At 36.2% G+C, this 22,528-nt stretch overlaps 1 protein-coding gene across 6 annotated transcripts in view; it reads right to left on the bottom strand.

Moving 5' to 3' along the window:
- Window positions 1-22,528, bottom strand: part of KYAT3 (kynurenine aminotransferase 3) — a 37,412-nt gene that overhangs the window by 1,337 nt on the left and 13,547 nt on the right. For 3 of the 6 annotated variants that reach the window (XR_014317996.1, XR_014317998.1, XR_014317999.1), the window contains exons 2-15: window positions 20,199-20,243; window positions 19,259-19,359; window positions 16,039-16,097; window positions 14,679-14,823; window positions 11,566-11,715; window positions 10,863-10,949; window positions 9,579-9,701; window positions 9,369-9,489; window positions 6,530-6,606; window positions 5,545-5,634; window positions 4,830-5,016; window positions 4,252-4,325; window positions 3,752-3,838; window positions 1,492-2,818 (exon numbers count right to left, since the gene is read on the bottom strand). Coding sequence is in view for 2 of the 6 variants with exons in the window: in XM_082765654.1 (XP_082621780.1) it covers window positions 2,756-2,818; window positions 3,752-3,838; window positions 4,252-4,325; window positions 4,830-5,016; window positions 5,545-5,634; window positions 6,530-6,606; window positions 9,369-9,489; window positions 9,579-9,701; window positions 10,863-10,949; window positions 11,566-11,715; window positions 14,679-14,823; window positions 16,039-16,097; window positions 19,259-19,357 (1,362 nt within the window). In the remaining 4 variants the exon portion in view is untranslated. Of the gene's footprint in view, window positions 1-17; window positions 2,819-3,167; window positions 3,265-3,751; window positions 3,839-4,251; window positions 4,326-4,829; window positions 5,017-5,544; window positions 5,635-6,529; window positions 6,607-9,368; window positions 9,490-9,578; window positions 9,702-10,862; window positions 10,950-11,565; window positions 11,716-14,678; window positions 14,824-16,038; window positions 16,098-18,919; window positions 19,030-19,258; window positions 19,360-20,198; window positions 20,244-22,528 lie in introns of those variants that run through there. The other 3 variants (XR_014317997.1, XM_082765654.1, XM_082765655.1) reach the window with 3 other exon arrangements.

The raw sequence follows: 22,528 nt of genomic DNA, 5'->3' as shown, positions 1-22,528 counted from the left end.
AAACAAAGAGATTAGCATATTAACAGCACCTGGACAACATGGGAAAAAAATAAAACTAACTGAAGACTAATACAATGGGTCCCATAGCATGAGAAAGTCTCTGGACCTGTACAAAATGCAGAGGTATCTTCAAACATCAGCCACCTGTGTGTCCCCACTCAGATTTGGTGCTTTAGCATATGAGTTATTAGCATACCAATGAAGTGTTTGAAACACAGTAAGATGTAGCAGTAGAAAAACAATTATTTTGCTGTACTTTCCTTAATTTCCTCTTGAGCCCTGCATATCATTTTTCTTTCATGCATATTCTAGACTGATTTTACACGATATCCCATTTGCCAATGAGAGTAATATAAGCAGAGATATTAATAGTCTTGTTGGATCAAGTCTTTTGGAAGCAGAGGGGCTTTTGTTTAAAGGGCAATGAAAACACAGTGAAGAGGTGACTAGAAGAACCCTTGGTACCTTTCTACTTTTGTGAGGATACATAACCTAGTTTTTATGGGTGCTCACACGCTAACAACTATCTCTTTTTGGGAAACCTTAGATAGCACAAACAGGGTTTTAAAAATACTTAGAGAATTGTGTTCTGTAGCTGCTATATTTAAGACAAGCATAATGACAAAAATAACATTACTGGCATAAGATTTAATTGCATTGCAAAGCACTGCTTCCATAGACAAGAAAACAAAATTCAAATATTTATTATTTTGTATCAAATGAGAGGCTAATCAGCTGGGAAGTTTTGATTCACATGATCATAACTGAAAACATTTCATAAAAGACCTACGTTTTAAATTTGCATTTATGCTAGCAAAGATTTGTTTAATGTTATGAGTATTCACTTTTCAATTAAAATAGTAGTCCATCTTACATTTTCTTTGCCCAAATTATCATGCAGCTCAACAGACTTGGGCTACCCCCTTAGTTCTTGCAACACCACAACTCTCTAGTGCAACTTATACAAATGGATTTTAAAGGCCCGGTAAAACAGTGTAAATTTCACAGAAATGCGGTATCTTAAAACAGCATATTCTTCCTGGAATTTCTGGGATTTTGTATAGGAATTTCCATGTGAAATTCATGCTGAAATTTCATTCAAGTCATTTTAATTACTAAATTTATTTTTCTACACAAAGACTACAGGCTCCCTTGAAAGTATCAGGTAACAATTTTCTGGTGAGATCTGGGGAATGGCAGTGCAAGACAAATGAAAAGAGACTACGGAACTCCCAGCTCCTGGCCTCAAAAAGCCAAAGAACTCCCAACAAAGCAGCCTAGCAGCTGTTCTCGCAGCCCAGTTTCCATCCTTTATTTTTAGGCCTTGCCATAGTCACAGACAAATGGAATTCTGCTAGATTCCAGCTCTGTGACCACAGAATAGCTGCAAAAACTAGCTATTGAGTTTGTTTAGACTTTCTACCATAAGGCCTGTGGGAACAATGTAAAATAACATGAAGAACATTAACACAGACTTAAAAGGTTACCTACCTGGATTGCTTCTGCTAGTGGAAAACCATCCAGAGATTAAGAAGATCGGACAGGAGGCAACAATGATAGAATTCTCCACATTGATCTCTTTTGAATCAGTCCTTTATCCACTGAGATTGAAATAGTCAAAAATGGATCTCCATAGCACAATATTAGGTTCATCTCCATGTTCCTAGATCTTAACGGTTTAAAATAAATTTGGTGTGAAGTTACCAATAGCTTTTGTGAACATGCAAAGAGCGGAAAAGGGATTACAGGATTAATTTTCTCACTGTACATCTGATTGTGAAGGAGCCTCTATAGCAAGTTCTTTTATTTCTCTTTGTAGGTTCATGCACGTAGTAAACAAGAGGGTAGACATAAACAAAAGAATTCCTATTCTAGATGTCACTTTTGTAATTTTATTAAGGAATGAATACCTTCCGAACAGCATGAGTACTGAGAGAAAATGAAATAGTGATTATGCAACTTAGCGTTTTATATCTTGCCTATATATAAACACTATATTGATTTAACTCAATCACTTTACCTAAACTGATGCCTTTTGTGCACAGATATGGTAGGCAGGTACTTTGCAGAAATTGCAGAAAGGTACTGCAATTACCTTATTTGTGATGTCTTAGTTTTCCTCCACTGCAAGCTATTGGGTTTCACAAATCACAATGTTGAAGTCTCACCCGTAATTCCTATATATAACCCCACACCAAAATTGTAGAATACCTGTATCATATATTTATTCTTACACAATCCCAGAAATCTTTGTATTTCAGTAAAAGATGTGAATACCACTTTTTTTTTTTTTTTTTTTTAATTAAGGAAAAAATAATTTTGAAAAGACTGAAAATAACTTGTGTTGCTATCCTGGGTCTGTCACCTCCCAGCTTCTGCTGCACCCCCAGCCTGCCACTGGCAGGACAGAGCAAGAAGGTGAAAAGTCCTTAGCTTGATGTAAGCACTGCTCTGCAACAACTAAAACATCAGTGTGTTATCAGCACTCTTCTCATCCTAAGCCAAAACAGAACACCCTACCAGCTACTAGGAGGAAAATTAACTCTATCCTAACTGAAACCAGGACAGCTGCATTATACATTTCAGTAAATCCACATTTTAACTCCTCAGCAGGTGGTAGCACAGTTATTTACAATATCATTAATTCTGTACTGTAAATTATTTAATAATTAAATCTTAAATTTGCAATAAAAAACTCTAGTGTAAGATAATTATACCAGATGGAAGAGTTAATTAATGTATATATATACATATATCAATTTTTCTGTTTAGTCCAGTTCTTCAGGATCACTTCAGCTGCATCCAGTGTGCTGTCTTCCTGCAAAAACATGGAATACCACTATTACTACAAGTACAGAGTTCTTGAAAACAGAGTAGAAGTCAGAATTACATGATCCCCAATCAGTATTTGGCAGTGTCACTTATATCCTGTAAATATCCCAGTCAGTTTTCCCATTAACAGTTATAGCTACAAGTCTATATTAGTAGAAATTAAAGAGTTTGCACACATTCCATCGTGTTAAGTCTGTGACAAAGCAATAGGAGAAACATCTATTAGGGGAGTCAATTTATCAAAGCTTATGCACATCCCCAAAGTCTTTCTTTTCAAGAACAGAAGCAGGTGAAACAGGAGTAAGAAAATGTGAAAAACAAGTGCTCACAAAATGGCAGATGTCAGCCAAGTCACAATTTCTGTTTTCTTCAAAAACAAAAATGGGTGAGATTCCTTCCTGTGTCTTTGTTTTCTTTTGTAATTTGCAGCCTCTGAAAAATCCTTGGTATTTTCAGGTAAGTGAGCTAAACTTGAAGCTGATCTACTAAAAAAAAACTATTTTTGTTTTTGGAAACTGAATGGACATGCGGTATACAAGTCTCCTATGCATTGTTATTGATTCTAGATTAGAGAATCCACCTTAATTGATAGCATACCTGCCTCATACATTTTCACTGTCACTGTCAGTCAAGAATGTTTTACAAATCAGTAGAAAAAGCTAAAAGACTAACCACCAAGTTGTTTTCTGGCAGCTGCCCTTCTTAACCACGCTGCCCATATTTATGGTTTCAAGTCTCTCAGGGAAAAAAAAAAAAAAAAAAGCTGAAGCTAATTTGTGCTGAATTTTACACCAAACTAACTTTCTGCCTCAAAAACCATCCAACTCAGATCCTGGGCAAAAACGTAACAAATAGCCTCTTACAGTTTTGGTACTGCATTGATTTTTGAGCCTCAGGTCTTCCCACAACACATATTTACCTTAATGAAGCAAAAACGTATATATTTTTCAAACTGCCCTTTTGTCTCAGGACCACAGAACGCTGAAAGAGGAATCGCTGAGAGTTTCTGGAAAATAAAACAGAAATATTATTTGTTTATACATACATACTTCAAAATAGTTTTAAGCATGATTTTACTATTCCATTTCTGTAACTCTCCAAACATTAAAAGGAAATACAAGGTTGGATTTTGTATTTACTAACTAGGCTTAACTAAATTCAAATTACTTTTCTGAGGCAAAACAGTTTAAAGGTACTTTTCTACAACTAGCATCTAAGCCCGGAGAAAGAACAAGTGCTGGGACTTAACACAAAGCATGCTTAGCAATATTTTAGCCACAACATTTCCAGCAGTTAGTATGAACAAACAATATTTTGGATGTAGTATCCCTACTATGTTATTGAGTAAGCATGGTTGCACTGCTCTTGGTTTCATTAGAAAAGCATTTCTAAAAACAGAGTACAACTAGGATACCTTACCTTAGATTTTATCATCCATCTGACAAATTTATAATCATAAGGTTGATTCCCATCTTCATCAGAGAGATCCACATCTAAAAAAAAAAATAAGTTTAAAACAGACATCATGTTGTAAGATTTCCTAGACTCCGGTGGGAAGGCATTCACTAACAGCACTCTTACAGTTAATGCTACAGAATAAAGATATAATTTAATAATATTTTTAAATAAAATCATATAACAATTGAGTACAAACTCAGGATATAAAGCCAGGTGCTTGGCTCCCAAACTTTTCATAATCATAGACTTATAAAAAAAAAAAAAAAAAAAAAAGAAATTGTTTTTATCGATCTCCTTTGCCCTTCCTAAAACTTTACCTAAGCTTTGCAAAACAAGGACAGTACTTAGAATCACAAATGTTTTGCTAAAGCTTGTAAAATCTAGCTCCTGGCTAAAGTCAAATAGAAAATTCCAGTCTCAGTATTTCTGACAAGCGTTATGTGACTATGAAATGAGAAGTTAAGCTGAAAATGGAGCTTTCATTTTGAACTAACTTCCCAACTGCTTTCCACACATTTTTGAATAAGCTTTTTACTAACGTAATGTAGAAACATCGGCAATCATAAAGTATCCTCCATCTGGAATGACAGGCTTCAGTCCAACTTCTTGAAGTAGCTGAGCCATCCGATCACGCTTGCTTTCCAGCTCTCGAGACAGTGAGTAAAAATAGCAGTCTGGGTCATCCATGCGTTTATAGTCTATCCAAAATGCTCGTGCCAAAGCCTCCTGGAAACACAAATGTTCAAAAACACTCAGACACACACGCCTCCTACTGAAATCATATAGATTTTTCCCTGATCCTGTAGCAGGATCTGGCCCTTATTAAGCAAATGAGCAAATTAGACAAGCTACATCCAGTAGCATCATTTGTTTGTCTCTTTGTACTGTGGCAACATCCCAAGCACCCAAGTACTCACTAGTCAGTAATCACATATATAATACTAATAAAAAAATGTGATCTAACAGGTAGAGATAATGCTCAGTAAAACAAGACCTTATTGCAACAACGTTTACTTCTGTTTGGTAGAAAACTACAAAGATTGTCATGTTTGTCTTATGCAACAAGCAGCAGTTTGTAGCTGAAAGAGTTCTGTTGTTCTTTAAAACATTTGGTGAGCTGATTGAGTTTATCTTCCTCTTTTAGCACCCCAGAAAATTAATTGCTGTGATTGTTTTATCATAGATTGTTTTATCATAGGCCTACAGATTTGCTATGCCCAGAAAAATAACCTCCTCGGCTTAATCTGTACCTACCTGTAATGGAGTTGGGCAAGTATACAGTGTATTTTGATGAACGACTTGCAAATGCTTAATCAGGTTCTGGGGGCCAATAGACCAACCAAGCTAAGGGAAGAAAACATGCATAAGTTATACTTACAGCAATGCTGTTACTTCAAATTAACATTAAAGTTAACAAACATCTTGAGTTTTTCTTTTTTTCAGAATTAGTCATAAAATAGTTATGATAAAGAATCCAGAAAAAGGCTAGCTTACCCAAACTTTGCTGAATGATGCCATTAAGAAAGTCTAAATATGAGGCAACAGTTACAGCTTCACCTACCCACATCTCTCAAATGGTACTGAGCAAACTTTGATTTCTAAACCCTGTTATACGAAGACTTAAAACAAAGTTTTCATTAGGAATGCTATTCCTTATTGGTTTAGGATCTTTCCATCTCACAGGGGTCCACATCCAGTGTAGTTTGAGCTTAAAACAAGGGCTTGCTATTGAATCAAACTCTTAACCAGATATAACTCAAATGTCATGTGTCAGTTGGACCACGGGTGGTGATAAAGAAAGAATTTAGCCGTCAAACGTTTAAATATTTTGTTTACTTTCTGATATGTATTTTAAAGTCAAGCAAAACATTATTATTAAATATTTACAGAAATATAAACCATTCTAAAATACTACCTCAATCTGAAAATAGCACCACAAAACTGGAATATTAAAATATGAGAGTGTTCTCCATTAATTTTGATTGATTTTGAACAAACCATGCAGTGTTTTTTTTTTTTTATTATTATTTTCTCACAAGAAAATATTAATCAAGAGGTAAGAATAGACTTAAAACATGGATGTTCTAAGTAGACAGTTGTTCCAATTGAATGTTATCTTCACTTTTTGGAGACACAGATATTTGCCAGATGCTTTCAAAAGACAGGTAACAAAAACAGAGCATGATAGATGCATTTTGTAATTCATATAACAAAATTCTTTTCTATTGATTCTTCTTACCTTCCAGCCAGTTACACTGTAAGTTTTTCCAGCACTTCCTATAGTTATTGTTCTTTCCCACATACCCGGCAATGTAGCTGTATATAAAATAAGAGGAATTGGTTACATGTACACTCACATATTCCATGTAATTAGAAAAACTGTACTGCCCCTAGCTAAGAACTACAGTATGTTCATACACCATTGCAGGGAGAACATTCTAAAATTACGGCAACTGTAAGAAGTGAGAAAGAATATATGGGCCAATGATTCTGGTATAAAAATAAGATCAGAATTAATGAAAGGAGAAAGAGAAAGTTTTCACTAACTGTGCCTCTATTTTTCTTATTTTTTCTCAGCTAAGATGCAAAATTATTCATAAGAGATATGATCTAGTAAGTGCTACACATTCATCTCAGTACAGCATTATTTCTGATGCCTGGTAACAACACTATACACAACATGAACTCAAGTACTCACAGCCATCTTAACAGACTTGTTTAGCAAACAGTTCAGCAATGGATATCTCAGAAATCAGAAAGTTTCTAAAGACGTCTAACCCGGAACCAAATGCCACAAAAATCAGAAAGTCAGCAGAGAGACATTACGTTTTGTTCAACAGGTCTGGGACTGACAAGCAATAAAAGCCAGCTAAGGATGTCTGCAAGGATTAAGGGATTCATGGAGGCCTATGTCCATCTCTGTATTTGTATCTTGTAGGAGACTAAAACCTCTGCTTCCTTTCAAAAGAGGTGACAGAGCAGAAGTCTTTTCTGTCAGCTTGCAATTTTCTTTTGTATATTGCTTCACAGTTTGGACTCTAACTCAACTCGTTTTCAGTAGAAACAGGTAAATCAAGACACACTTAAGTCTGAGAGAAAAAACTAAATAAGGTCATAACATTACTGCAGCTGCAGTTACAGTGCTCAACACCACCTGACTCCACCACACCTGTATATTACAATGCTACCAGTGAATTTGTCAATTGTTAAATTCCCTCTCTGGGGAAACCAGTGAACACAGATTTTTCCAAACAAAAACGCTGATTTTCATAAGGAAGTTTTTGCAGCAGTTACATTCATTAGCATGGTACAGGTCTTCGCAATTATTTGAAAACATGCATTGTACTCTTTTGAGCACACTTGCCAATAAAAGAACCAAAACAATTAGCAGGAAAGAGACTCATATTCTTATTAGCTCACCCATATTCACTCAACTGCTCTGTGACCTTGAAAACAGAAAGGCAGTTTGAACAGATGCATCTTCTAGCTAGCTAGGTCAAGTGTATATACATCACTTCCCAAAGATGACCAAACTAGTTCTCACAAACTGCAAAGACTTGAATTTCAAAGCAAATGCCCTCTAGTGATACTGTTTTGCCACACAGTCACAGGAATTCAACGTGGGAGACAGAAAGCATTTCAAACAATAGCTGCAGCAAAAGGGCACAGAGGAAAGATCAGCTCCATCACTTTTACAAGCAGCAGGTTTTAAATAGGCAAATTCTTTCATGCCATATGGCAGCATCATTATATGACACCACAGCCAACTCTGATTATAATTTATAACTAACAAAGTACAAACCGACACACATAAGCCTGTTACTTGGGCTTGCACTCAGCTTGTTGGGATGCTTGTTTTGAATCCTCAGTTACAACACGCAACCCCTAAATCTGCCAGTGCAACACTAATCATTACTTAGAGGAGGTTCACTGTTTTTACAGAAGTTGGATAGCGATGAGAAACATGACTGAGTGCTCCGCACAGCAGAAAACTGCCTCAGTGACAGCAGACTGCACTAATTTTATGACCTGTGGCTAGCAACTCCATGATTTCTTAATATAATTTAACAAATCAGACGCTAAATTGATGCAATAACCATTTTGTACCTCTCACAAAGGAAATGTCACTGCATTTGATGGAACATGTAAAGGTTAATATGGAAACAGGAGCTTTTAGAGACATAACGTTCATTTTTTTCTTGTATTATCTTTTTGTAGATTTAAAGAAGCCTAAGAAACTGAAGTTAATAGATCTTGTTTCTTTTACTGAAATAACGCTATTTTTCACAGTTTTATCCTGAAAGCTGTACGGTCATTTTAACAATAAAGTTAAAAGCTAATGTCATGGGATCCATTACAGAGTATATACCAAAACCAAGTTGACTAGCTTTCCAGGCTTTAACTTGCATTATCATCACAAGGGATTTTTACATTTTCTGCTAAACTACAGAATGTCTTTTGTTCAACTGTAAATGTTTTGGTTTGAAGCATTAACATGACAATACTGACACTAATGAACAATGAAGTTACTGTGCTTTAAGAATTCACCACCTGTCTACTAAGACAAAGTGCAACTGACAACATCAGTGTTCAAACTTGCTGCCATGGCAAAGGAAAATGGATTACCTTGCACCACCCACAGAGACTTTGGTTCTAAAGATGGCTATTTGCATGAACCACCTGCTAAGTCCACGAAGAAAGCTTTAATCTAACTCATTTTACTTTGTAATTGGGACAGGATAAAGCACCAGTTACTGTGGTAACTTCGTATGATGCACTAACTCAGATTACGATCGCATGAAGGTATCTCTATCAAGCCACCACAACAGCCATGAAGACAGGCCTTTCAAAACAGACTCAGCCCATGCATGGCCAATCCAATCAGCATAGTACAGCTGTATGATCAGCAGCTGTGTAGCTGAGCACTGCAAGGTCATTTAGATATGTTTTTTTTTTTGTTATTTTTAAGAATCAATTTCTACAGTAATGCCATGCTCCTACTATAGCCCTCACTAAATGGAGAAAATACCATTCCACAGCCACTTCTACAATACCACACACAAAAAAAAAATCAGTACCTATTTTGATGTGCTTTTTTCCTTTGTACACCAGCCATTCATACACCTCATCACTAATGCACAGGGTATCATGTTTAATGCAGAGATCAGCTATTACCTGGAGCTCTTCTCTGGTAAATACCTGGAATGCAAGAAAGCAAGGGCAATGCATTAATCATAGTCTTTAAGGCATGCTCTGAAATTACAATAGCGTTAAAAGAGGACTCTTACCTTGCCTATAGGGTTGTGTGGGGTATTCAGAATAATTGCTTTTGTTTTGGAGTTAAATTTCTTTGCAAGTTCAGCAGGATCCAAGACCCAATCAGCACTAGATGCAGAGTTTCCATCATTTTTCTTAAAAATAAATAAATAAGAACTTAACATGCATTACTGGGATGCAACATGTTACAGACTAAACAGAGATGCTCAAGTTATCACCCTCTGACACTTTACTAACCACACACAACTTATCCCACCTGTCCTGTTCTCCTGGGAGAAGGCACCTCCAGGAACAGGCAGTGAGGCAAAGAACAAGATACATTTCTATGACAGCGACAGTCTTCTCCTGGCCACTGTCTGTCTTACCCACACACTGACCATATAGTGTGTAATGCAGGAAGTCACACAACAGGAGAGTTTATGGCCTTCCCATACACTAGAACAAGTGTGTGCATGTTTGGCTGGAAAGACTTATCACTGCCTGCTGGACTAGGACATCAGCTCTTTCCTTCCTCATCTACAGGAAAACAGCCTAACAGTTAAAAATCCATTCCACTGAGACATTACATGAGGATGACAAAAGTTTGGGTCTGTTTCTGCTGAGAACAATGAGCCTGGCAGTAATAACTTTCTGACACCTGTGCATTACTGGGAGAGGGCCAAGCAAAGAAAGCATGAAACAGAAAATCCATGGAGGAACCCCATTCCTAAGAAGAAGGGCACCACAAGGAGTAGTCTCACCTACTCCCTCCAGTACTGCATAAACAGCCCCTCAGCCCTCCTCCGGTAACAGCATCAACACTTTGCATCCATAAAAGTCCTTCCAAGCTGCCAATAAGGAAAATGTCTACCACATAAATGCTTCTTATTTAGTAAGTGGATTTTAGAAAATAAATTACATTCTATCACTATACAAGTTGCTGAAGGGATCAGAAACCGAACATTTTGAGATGTGGCAGATACAGAAATTGCACTGATATGATCATCCTTCCTGTATTTCTACTGAAAACATTTTCTGATCACATCCAAACAAAGGAACATTAGCTTGTGCATTCTGAAAGCTGATTACACTAAATGAGAAATGTTGTCCTACTTTTACTAATACCAGGAAAATATTTTACCTGCTTTGGATTATCATCACTTTAGATCACTATAGCGTGAGTCTCTCTCATTTTTCTATAATTGGATATTATGAAAAACTATAGAGAAAAGCATCTCCTACAAGGTGTTCATCAAACTGTATTAGGTATGGAAGAACAGTTGAATATAATAAATATATTTTTAAAAGCTACTCACATTTCTCAAAGGAATAAAAACAGGCTTCGCACCCGCCATCTTTACCATTGGTTCATAACAGTCATAAAATGGCTCTATTATTATTACCTGAAATTATAATCATGAGTATCAGAAACAGAAAATCTTCAGTGTGTGATGCCATCATATTTCCAGATTTGCTTTGGTAATATAGCTTGATAATGTTTCTGGCACTCCTGCCTGGTTTTAAAATTGCAGAACGTTCCTCTTCCATCACATAACTTCATATAAAATGCCCTCAGTTTAAGTATGATAAGCACTACTCTTTGTTTTTTTTTTTTTTTTTTTGTTTTTGTTTTTTTTGACAAACACAGGCTGTTCTCTAGTTACTTTACAGATGTCAACATATAACATCAGGGTTGCTTGGATCTTGCACAGAGATGTGAAAGTGCCAGACAAAGATGGGAGATAACCAAAGATGGCAGATAAACAAACATGAAGAGCTAAGAGCAGAGAACTGTTAAAGAAAAAAAAGTGACTATCAGAGCAACAAAAAAGGAATAAAGGATACAGATGAGAATACGATATACAAATGAAACTGACGAAACACTGAAAGCAAAATGCAACAACAAACTCTTGTGCACTGTAGGCACAAGGAAATATCCCCCCCCCATTAATTTCAGTATCATTATCAACAAGGCATATGAGTTGTCATTTCAGTGAGAATTTTAAATAAAAAACTTACTTCATCTCCCTCTTCAATTAAAGCCTGTATTGTACTAAAGAGAGATCCATAACCTCCTACTGTCACCAGGATATCTGTGAGAGGGTCAATCTTTCTTCCACAAACTCTCTCATACACTTGAGACAAAGCTTTCACCAGCAACGGATGCCCCTGTCCAAAGCAAAGAAATGCAACTGATGGGCTTTGTACATTCTCAGGAATGCAACACATTTTTTGCTGTTTTTTCCCCTCCCAACATGGAAGGAAATTACACATTTTGGAGCATAAGAATGAGAGATGGATGCTCAGTATTAATGGTTTTTAACAGGTGGTATGGTTTAAAATTTTTATACATGGGGAAGAAAAGTTATTTGATTTTATTTGTATCTTCGGGGATTTTTTTTTATCTAGTTCTTTTGAATTTTTGTCTTACTATTTGTCTTAAGCTCAGGATAGCTTCAGGTAGCCTACAGAAGAGCTAGAACAAGAGATAGGAGGAGAGAAGCAAATACTAGTTCATCCTCATTCCTTTTAGAGTCTTTTTTTCCTACCTGACCATATCTCCATCTGAAGCTCCTTCTGTTTCTTTTGTTTTCTTTCAACTAAGTTTTTTTTGGTGCATTGGAAATTTATTTTAAACCTTTTTATATACTCCTGATAAACAGCACTTGTGATCAAAATTACGATTCCTATAATGATACCCCAAACCTCAGAGCACCATTTACCATTTGTCTCCTACAGGAACACAGTCGTTAATGTATTCTTCCCAAAATGTGCAAAGAACAATAAAACAATAAAACAAAGACCACCTACAACATATAAATAAGGCGGCACACTTCTATTTACTCAGGAGGACTAGAGATTTCCTGTTCTGAAAATCTCTTATCTTTTCTATCTTTATACCAAGTATAAAAAACAGCTCCGTAGGAAAATGCAGCTATGTAACAAAAAAGCCCTTCGCTAAAATATTGAATATTGTACCTCCACATGTAAGGTAAAAAATCTTGAACCCCTCCATAAACAAAAACATTACCACGAATTAAGGCTTGCAAATCATTGCTGATTCAAATGACAGCTATTTCTTCCCATGAGTGTGTCAACTGCACAGGAATGCTGCACCACCCAGCTCACATTAGGTCACTCTATAGACCACAGCCCTACAGGCAATGAGAGGCCCAAGTGCTGCAGAGACTTGGGACAACGTCTCAATTATCAGATGGATGTGCATCATTCATATTCCTCCCTCCCACATTTGCTATCCACAAATACTTGTGCTCAAAAAACCTTAGAATTGCAGGAGTTTGTAGAGAATGCACAAAAGCAGAAGATGAGAATATTGGTTAAAAAATCCTCTTTAATTACTATTCATAGTATAACAACTGCAAACATTCATAAATATCAAGGGAATTTAGAAGTAAGGAGCAAAAGGACAGAACTAAATACAACTAAATACTGAATAATTGCACACAGTGGAAAAATTATACTTATGCTTAACTCACAAATTGTTTTAGGGAATCGCTCTGTGGTTATTTGCTCAGCAGGGGACCGTAGCCCATTCTGTCTGTAACAATTCTGTGCCACAGCTCCTCCATAACGCAGTCTGGCTGGCAAGCATAGACTTTTCAGTTAACTTATTGTGGCTGGTAAACATATTCACATTTAGTCCAGAAGGTCACTAAATTCCGGCTGTCTTCTGAGTGCCATGAAACAATGGCTTTACACTTTTGAGATTTACACATACACACACACACACACTTGCCATCAGCTAAAGGTGACTAAACAAAGTGACCCAAATGGGGATGATAATGAGACTGTATTAAGTACGGAATTTTTTGTTCTATTCTTATCAGGGTCCCAAGTATCCTAATATGCCTTAATGACCCTCACCAGCCTCACCTGTGTCCTCTACCCATACAACTGCTCCTGGTCCAAAGGCTCCATGTAAGTGCTATGCTTTCGTATTTGCCGGCCTGCAATTGTTACAGCCATGCCTGTACCTGTCCACGGCCTCTGCTGATCCTAGGCCCCTACCTGCGGGCTTGACCTTGCACCCGCCTTCTTCCTCTAGACCTGCCCAGCAACCACTGGATTGTGTCTAACCGTGGTTAACACTGCTGGGCCTGGTTTGTGTGCTGACCCCCTGGCTTAACCTCAGACCATCTCACCACCACAAGCTTCCTGGCCATCTGGGCTCACCTCACCTCAGCTACCACCTCCTGGCCTGCCTTGCTCAGGTACCACAGCACTAGGCCCTGGCTGATGCAGCCTCTGCTCCGCTCATTGTGATAGTTTGTCCCTGAGGGAGCTGCTGGCCATTGCTGCTCCCTCCCAGTTCTAATACATGCTGATCCTCAGAAAACAGGCAAGAGGTTATATTGGAATATATGAGCAATGACGCTACAAGTACCAACTCAATCACTGGTTTACCAGTCTGTACGATGCTTTCCTATCACTGCTACATCATGTAATCATCTAGAAAAACATTAGATTGACTCCTTAGGATCTTGTAGCAACCCTAACACATGATTCTCAGTTGGGCAGTATGGTTTATCTTTACCACAAAAAGTGAGAAAGACAAACCAAACAGGAACAAGAAAACAATCATAGTAAAAGAGAGTAACAGGCATTGCCCTGCCTTGGACAATGACAAATGCCACACATTCACACTCAGCTCAGGACTTAAATGCTACAAGACAACTTATCCAACGTGTAGTGACTGTCCTCCAGAGGCAAAACCTTACTCTTTCAGCCACTTCCTCATTTCTACTAATGTTATGGGTGAATCTTTTCTTGATCCAGGAGGTTGTCTCAGCAAGTATTTCTGTCTCATTCTAGGCTTAGCCTATCTGACTCATGTTTACACTGACCATAATCAGCGGTAAATTTGTAATTTACAATCTTTAACCTTTGCATTGATTTATATAATCTTTGAAGGGTCATGCAATCTCATGCTCTACCATTTTGCTCTTGCTAAAAGTTTCTGCCTTGAAGAAGCCTATACAGAGGACGCTGGTTAGTAACTGATAAATCTGTTAAGAAAACTAGGGACATAAGAGTACAAACTACTGGTAAAACCAAGTTAAAGTCTTAAATTTTCTGCCTGAACTTGGATCCTCCAGTTTCACAGTACTTACAAAGCCTCGCGTGTACTGGTTCAGTCTGTCAACTGCTGCTACATTTGCCAGCTCTTCTTTAACATAGCTGGGAGGGGATATATCAGGAAGGCCTTGACCAAGATTAACAATTGAGGGATCTGCTGCCACCTTTGTAAATTCAACCCTAAAGGGAAAAAAACAGCTTAAATTTAACATACCAAACAGAATTATCTTCTCCTTCATCAACATTAGAAGACAAAAAAAAAGTATTTTGCTTTGCCAAACTCACAGCAGTGTAAACATCTTTAGGTAGAGTGCGAGACGGGTATTGGGACAATGTTAAGTAAGCAGAGGAGTCACACAAGAACCCAGTAAACGGTTTATTTCCTGCCTCCACAGAATAACTTTCTTGCCAGCAGAACTGTGCTTGGATGTGTGGTATCTCTGGACATGGGCAGAAATGAAATACTACCCTCTTCACAAAATGAAGTAGACCCAATTAGAACAGGTATGTTAAATGATTTAAAGGTTAGATACCGTCAAGTGAAGGTGTCACTTAAACTGTTGAGTCATCTCAGAGCACTATAATTTTGTGTGTGATTTTAGAGAACAAACTGCTGCAAGCTCTTTATTAACTGTTACTAGTTCCCTGCCAGAAACTAATGTTAGGATTCTTGAACAACTACTTTTTCCCTCGTTTCATGAAGGAGTCTTACATTTCACCCTTATCCACGTTAAAGACTAGAAAAAAAAAGAAAAAAACAACAACAACAAAAAATGCATCACAGCTCAATCAAAAACAAACACAAATTGCTAAAAAATGAGTCTGAGGACAGATGACAAAATACCTTACATGTGTATGTATATACGCACACGTACATACACACTAATGTAAGCCCAAAACATCATTATCATCATCTAACAAAATCCCATCTTTACCAATGATGGCAATAGTGCTTTGAGACCAATTTAATACCTACCAAAAAAAAGCGTATTGAAATGAACGATTTAAATTATCAAGGCAATTATAATGGTTTAAAAATAAAATCAGATTAATTTGGGAAACAAAAAGCGAGTGTAAGTGAAATAATTAGTCAACAATACTAGCATTTAAATTTGAAAGCCAGAAATACTACCACACCCAAGAGCCATCCTTCTCTCATGTGGTTTACTAAATACACAGAATCCTAAGCCTAATGCTAAAAGGTAAATTAAATTATTATTTTTGAGATTTAACAGAATTTATTTAATTGCTTCTGTCTTGAACAGATGCCAAATATATTTCAGCAGAGACAGCAAGTGCTATGCATGTTCTTATTAGTAGTAATTATGAATTTGGAAAGAAAATATATCCACCAAAGATATTTTCTGAATTTGCTGATATTTTCCTTTTACTTACCACACATTGCTGTCAAGGCCTTCAATTCGTCTTGTGTTTTTGTGTCTGAAGGCCATTGTCTGCAAGATCGAGATATACAGACATAAGGGTTTTGTTAAGAAAGACAAAATACTTTATTGTTGGATTATGCAGGACAAACCCTCTTTCATGCTTTCTCAAATACAGCATTGCCAGTTGCATTCAGTTGTTACCCACAATTATAGACATGGTCTTTCATTAAAGCTTCTATAATAGCTTGAATACGGACTAAGAAGAAAATACACAAAAATGTCCTAAATTCTCATTCATTATCATCTAAACCCACTGAACTTGCAGCAAGAATGGAGCAGAGGCATAATGTAGGTCAATTACTTGAGAAGATGACCTAAAAATAAAATAATTAAAAAAGGATACATTAATTCTTCTTCTTTTATATGATACGCTAAGGATTTAAAGACTGATTTATTTCTAGCCCAATCCAGTTTGGGAAGTGTGTTTTCTATGCAATTTTATTTGTTAAATTGGTAGCTAACAAGGAAATAGGATAGACATTTCATGTTTTCATTCAGACTTTCAACACTTTTAAGTATTTAATTACAACACAGCAAAATCACATTAGAGCATGTTTTTTTTGCTGTATATTCTGAACTTTAGCTAAGGCCTTAGACAACATAGTTAGAATAGCCTTTCATTGAGTCCTCCCTATAAAGGCAGAGCAAAACTTACTGACAGTTCAGGTATATTTAAGCTAAAAAAGAAAAAATGAAAATAAAATCAACAGATTTATTTGTATGTACAAACAACAACAACAAAAAAGCAGTGCATGCCCGTTTCTATCTGTAAACCAGCTAGATACTGAGGAGAAAAAAAAAAATCACACAGAAAACAAGTCCCGCAAAACTCCAGAATACTGCTGTTTCTTTTAGTCAGACTACTCATTTTAGTGGCTTTCATGTAAGACTGCTTGCTATTATCATACCGTGAGAAATTTTAAAAAAGCATAGTCCATCTAGCACACTGTGAGATGTCTGAGTTGCCATTACACTCAAAGTTTCAACTTTGAATTGATGGAATTAACTCGTAGTTGAAGTATTACACAGGCACACATTTGTACTCAACCTGTTTACAGTAAAAATAAAAATAAAAAAACTACCACATATGTAAAGTTTTGAAAAATGGAAAATCATATTATTAAGCTAACAGATATTTCTTTGCTTACTGTACATCTTCTGTACAAATTTAATTCTGACCTCATCTGTAAAACATAAGTACCAGAGGAACCAAACAGTGATATCTTTCATTTATCCTCAGGAAGAAAAAATATATATTTAAAGTAACTAGACAGGTGAAGTTGTACTTCCTGATATCTGTACTGCATCTATTGAAAAACACATATGGTTTAAAAGATGAATCCAATTTTCCAACGTTTGCCTTAGTAAATTAACCCCTGGCTATACTATATAAATATCAATAACACAAGTATTAGTCTGAGCCTCTCTAACACGCACTTTTTTTTTTCCACATACCAGACCACTACTCACACTACAAGGAAAAGGAAATCTCACCTTGAATCTTCACAGTTAAAAAATGAGAATTCTGTATGGTACCATGGGAAATTTGTTCTGTTGACAAACTCTTCTTGAAATTGCTTCAATTTACTAAAAGCTAAAGACTTATCCACACTGTAGGATGTTATCCTTAAATGTAACAGAAATTTTAATTGCAGTAACTAACTTTCCCTTGCCAAAAAAGTACAGTCAAGAAAAAAAGCCTTTGAGTGTTACAGCCCTCATACTATTTTAAGTTTAAATACTTAGTATTTTATGTCTTCCTATTTAGTTTTTCTTGTACCTTGAAACTAGCTTTAAAATGGAATAGCTGGACCTGCATTAGTCATCAGGGGTTCAACTTACAGCAGACTTCAGAGCCACCTCATTACCTTGAGAAAGTAAACAAAATACCTTGCATTTATAAATGATACCTTAAGAAGCATTCTTTCTCCCAGAAGAGATTCTCTCCTTAAGAATCTTTTTTGCTTTAACCTAGTTACATCATAGCTTGATCATCTTCAAGCCATTTTTAGGCACAAGGATAGGATTTCCATGACTTTAAGATCAGCATTAAACAAGAGAGGCATGTCCTCATCAAGTTCTAATTCCGACCTCCTGCTTTCCCTATCACTGATTGCTTTAGATGGAAAGTCAGATGCTACTTGTATTTATCTTTCCTCATAATACAAAGAAACTCATGATTAAATTGAATGGGAATATGTTTAATTACAAAAGTAAATACTTTTACATGGTATATAATTAAATTGTGAAATTCAATGTTGAAAATTACAGCTGAAGCCAAAATCTTAAGTAAATTCAAAAAGAAAAACAGGATTAGATTTCAGCATAGTCAGTAAGAACATCCAGGTACATTAAGTAGAATACAAATACTTACAGAAAACGAAAAACTGACTCAGGTAAAATCCAGTCCCCAAAGTGGCTTGTATGTTAAAAGAAGCCTCTCATATGAGCAAACTATGCTACAGTTGTCTGCATAAAAATTTCAACACCTGTTTTGGACAATCTCACATGTGCGTTGGCTGACACAAGCTGCTGACTAGATGAACTCCTGTTCTGACCTCGGAGGACAATTTACATTCCAGTCTTCTACATGCAATGCAGAGCATAACCTCCAGCCACCCATCATGTTGCAATGCTTTTTTCTCTCAACAAAACTGAAAGACTTAAACTGGAGTTACACAACCTCATAAGCAGTTAAGCTGGGAAATGAAGAAGATTCTGTATAAAATTAAGTTTGAGGTACTTATACATCCCTTGTTATTGCAGCATCAAGAAGCACAACTACTTGCGTTTCATTAGCAGAAAACTGACAAAAGAATTAACTGACTTACCAAGAGTCTGTGATAAAGGTGGGATCGAATCAGTCTCCTATATTTCAGGCTAGTGCCCTAACAACTAGGCGATCCTCCTGGCCTGGTACCTGCAGCTCTGACTTTAAAGACTGAAAAGGATACACAAAGCCATGATTGCCGAACTGTTGTGCTAGTGTGGCTAAGTATTTCACTGGTTGGAATAACTTACTGGAGTCTTAATGTTAAAAGTTTGAGTCAATGTAACAAGAAGTAAAGAAAGTACAGCTAATATATGTTTATTGGCAACATTACAAAATCAGTGCATCTCTAAAATATTGCGTTAAATAGTTTTATCTATGAAGTTGATGGAATACTTACATCAGAGGCTGAAAGCTTGATAGATCTAGAAAGCAAATCTGCTCGTAGCTGGTATGTTCTAATGCCAAGGTAACTGAAGCTTCGTGAAGCACATAGCATGCCTGTATAATAAATACATAACCTGAAAAAAACTTACAGATTCCAGGAACAAGTTTCCTAAACTAAGGAAACCTAAGTAAACTAAAGAATCACTAAGTAATTTTAAAAGATAAGACCTTCTTTTCCTCCTTTCAGCAATTTTCTTTCATTGAAATCAGTTCTAGTAAATTATTACCAGGGCTTAAAAATGTTTCTGAATGTCATACAAAGGAAAAGTTTCCTCTATCTGAAAACACTGTTTTGTTGTTGTCGTTGTTTTCCTTTGGATGAAAATTAAGACTAAATGCATTTCAAAGTCTCTGTTAGAATTGTGAAAATATGTTTGTGTAATAAAATTTGTTATCCGAGTTGCCAGTTAAGACGCGAAATAAAAATAATCTTTTTTTTTTTTTTTTAAAGTCACGCCCCATTAAAACTGGTCTCAATTTTCAAGTGTTTAAAATCATGCACTTTGCAACTGAGATACTCAAGATCACCAGTCACACTGCAGATGCAGGCCTACACAATTTATGTAACTATTCTAAGTTTTGCCTCAGTGACTGGGCAAACATCAAATATCTGCAATGGGAGAAAACAGAGAGCTAGGAAAGATGTTCCATGTGGTGTAACGGGTCATTCACGGACTACAGAAAACGAGCCCTGTTAATAAATAAGCGTAAAAAAGAAGTAAGAGCTAGGACTTAAGTTAACTGCTTTCAGGATGTATGTTTAAACATGTGCATTGGATGATGTTGTCAAAATGACTGGAATTTGTAAGAGAAAAATATATAACCCATACACCTAAATTAGAAATACAGTAGGCACAGATATACGATTATTAAATTTGTTTTCCAAAGCTTACTTATTTAGGAATAGGCAGCCCCCACTTCCCTCCAGACTTTGCTACCTGAAAACAGAAAGAAAATTAAAAAAGAAAAAATAATACACTACTTTTATTAGAAAATATTAACATTGTCACCTATAAAACAATACCATGCAAGCTTTGCAGAGAGAAGCTGAGAGGGTAATTAAATATAATAGTACAGCATGACTTTTTCATGAAGAATTGATTTATTACAACAAGAAAGTGTTCCTTCTATTTTAAATGTAAGCTAACATAAAAGGTCCACAAATATTCCTTTTAAAAGGTGCCCCATTGAATGAGTTAAGTTTTAAAAGTATGTTCATTTTGCCTCTTTTACACGAGTGCTACAAACTCAGCCTCAGCTCTGAAAATACAGGCTTTCCCACACACTACTGAGATGTAGCTAACTCAATTAGATCCTCAGTAATATCAGTGTTAGCCCACTTAGTGGCCTGCAAGTATGCAATTCACTGACATTTCCTTCAAAAGGAGAAACACTATCATTTTCCTCAACTCCGCTGGCCTAACAAGTAGCAAAAATAAACAAGAATTGAATATTTCACACTAGTCAGCAGATACTCTGAAAGAAACAAAATAAATATATATGTTTTATAAGACCTGCAAATACATTTTAAGTCACTTTTAATAATACAGTTTTAATAATACACCAATATGCACTTGGTATATTTGACATAATCTCTCACAAGTACAGAGTGAAGCCTTTCTCACTGCATATTTTGACAAAAACTACTTGCATAATGTATGGATATTATCTTATCTTATAATGTAACTGCAGCAGTGCTGTTCTCCCAAGAGTTAGCCTTACTTGTACTGCAAACAACTGCAGTAGTTACTGCAGTGTGACAAATATGCGTATCTTTACCTCTTTCATTTTGTACTGAGGAATAGCAAAATGAAATCCAAATTTTCCAAACAAAACTAACTTGCAACCTTAATTAAAAAATAAAAATAAAAATCTGTAAATATTTCTCACATTATTGCTGCATGAAAGTATGGTATGTGACAGGTCATTATTTCATGTGAGGCAATCACACAAAACCACATTGCATGAGGGGCACCAGATCCGTATCACACCAATCTCTGAAGGTACCTGGAACACCTGAGTTAAAAACTAATATCCATGTTTAATTTAACTCCACAGAACTGTAGAAATTGTCAAAACTTTATAAGGAACATAATGGAAAAAATATTTTGTAAAACAACCTCAAAAAGCCAAGTCCAGGCCCCAGTATGGAAAATTTGTCCTGCTGCATTTAAATCTTTATGATGCTTTTCCAGGAAATACTCTTCTCTCTGCAGTTCTGCAACACTGAATGCTTCCATTTAAGCTACTCACGGAAGTAAAGGCAAAGGCCTCCTTAATATACCCAGACAATTCCCCACACTGATGTCAAAAAGCAAGCACGACCTGCTCTTTTTTTCCACACACACACATTCACACTATTATTTTATATGACATAGTAACACATATTACAGGGTCAAGAGAATTATTGTTACTTTTAGGATGATTGCATGCTTAATTATTACCTCTACACATTTTGTAAATGGGATGTTTTATAATGTCCTATGGTAAGTTTTTCTCATCCAGACAGAAAGTTTCTTCCACTTCAGGAAAGTTACACAGTGCTTGACAGCTACAAGAGTGTTGCAAATCCTATTCAACTCTTCTAAAAATTTGTAAGGTTACTTCAAACACAGACAACACACTGGTCTTTGTGGGGAAATGGAAAGGTATTAATTTTTTCTTTCTTAATGTTTCCTTTTTCAATCTTGGAACCAGACACAAACTTTTTGACCAAGAGTCATGTCTGAAATTCAGAAATTAACGTTTAGGAATACTTTTCATCTCATTCTAATTTTCAGTGCTCTAAAGTATTCATGCTTTTAGTCATAGTCAGTCCTTCTGGAATTTAGGCTTGCATAGTCGTACAGAAAACAGGAAAGTCAACATACTTGGGAAAGAAGGATAAAAAATGACTATTCCTGCAGCTTCCTTTATTTTTATTTAGTTATTTATTCAGGGTTGAGAAGCTAAGAAGGCTATTAGAAAGACCAACATGATGTTTTTAGTGGGGCTGAGAGGAAGATACACGTGTTTTTGATTCTGGTTGTCAATCTGGTTTAAACTCAGGAGATTTGGTGACTTCAACCAACCTAGAATATGCAAGAAGACTTTGTCATGTGAACTCTGAGAATACATCTGTGCATTAACAACCATTTAGCTCATGCTGTGCTTTATAAGCACTCAAATAGAGACAGCCTCAGAGTTGTAGGGTCTCTAACTCACTTTACAGCAGCTGCACAGC

Source organism: Aythya marila, assembly GCF_965140915.1.
Source record: "Aythya marila genome assembly, chromosome: 8".
Taxonomy (NCBI): domain Eukaryota; kingdom Metazoa; phylum Chordata; class Aves; order Anseriformes; family Anatidae; genus Aythya; species Aythya marila.
The sequence above is the reverse complement of the archived record's forward strand: the minus strand, read 5'-3'. Positions and strand labels throughout refer to the sequence as shown.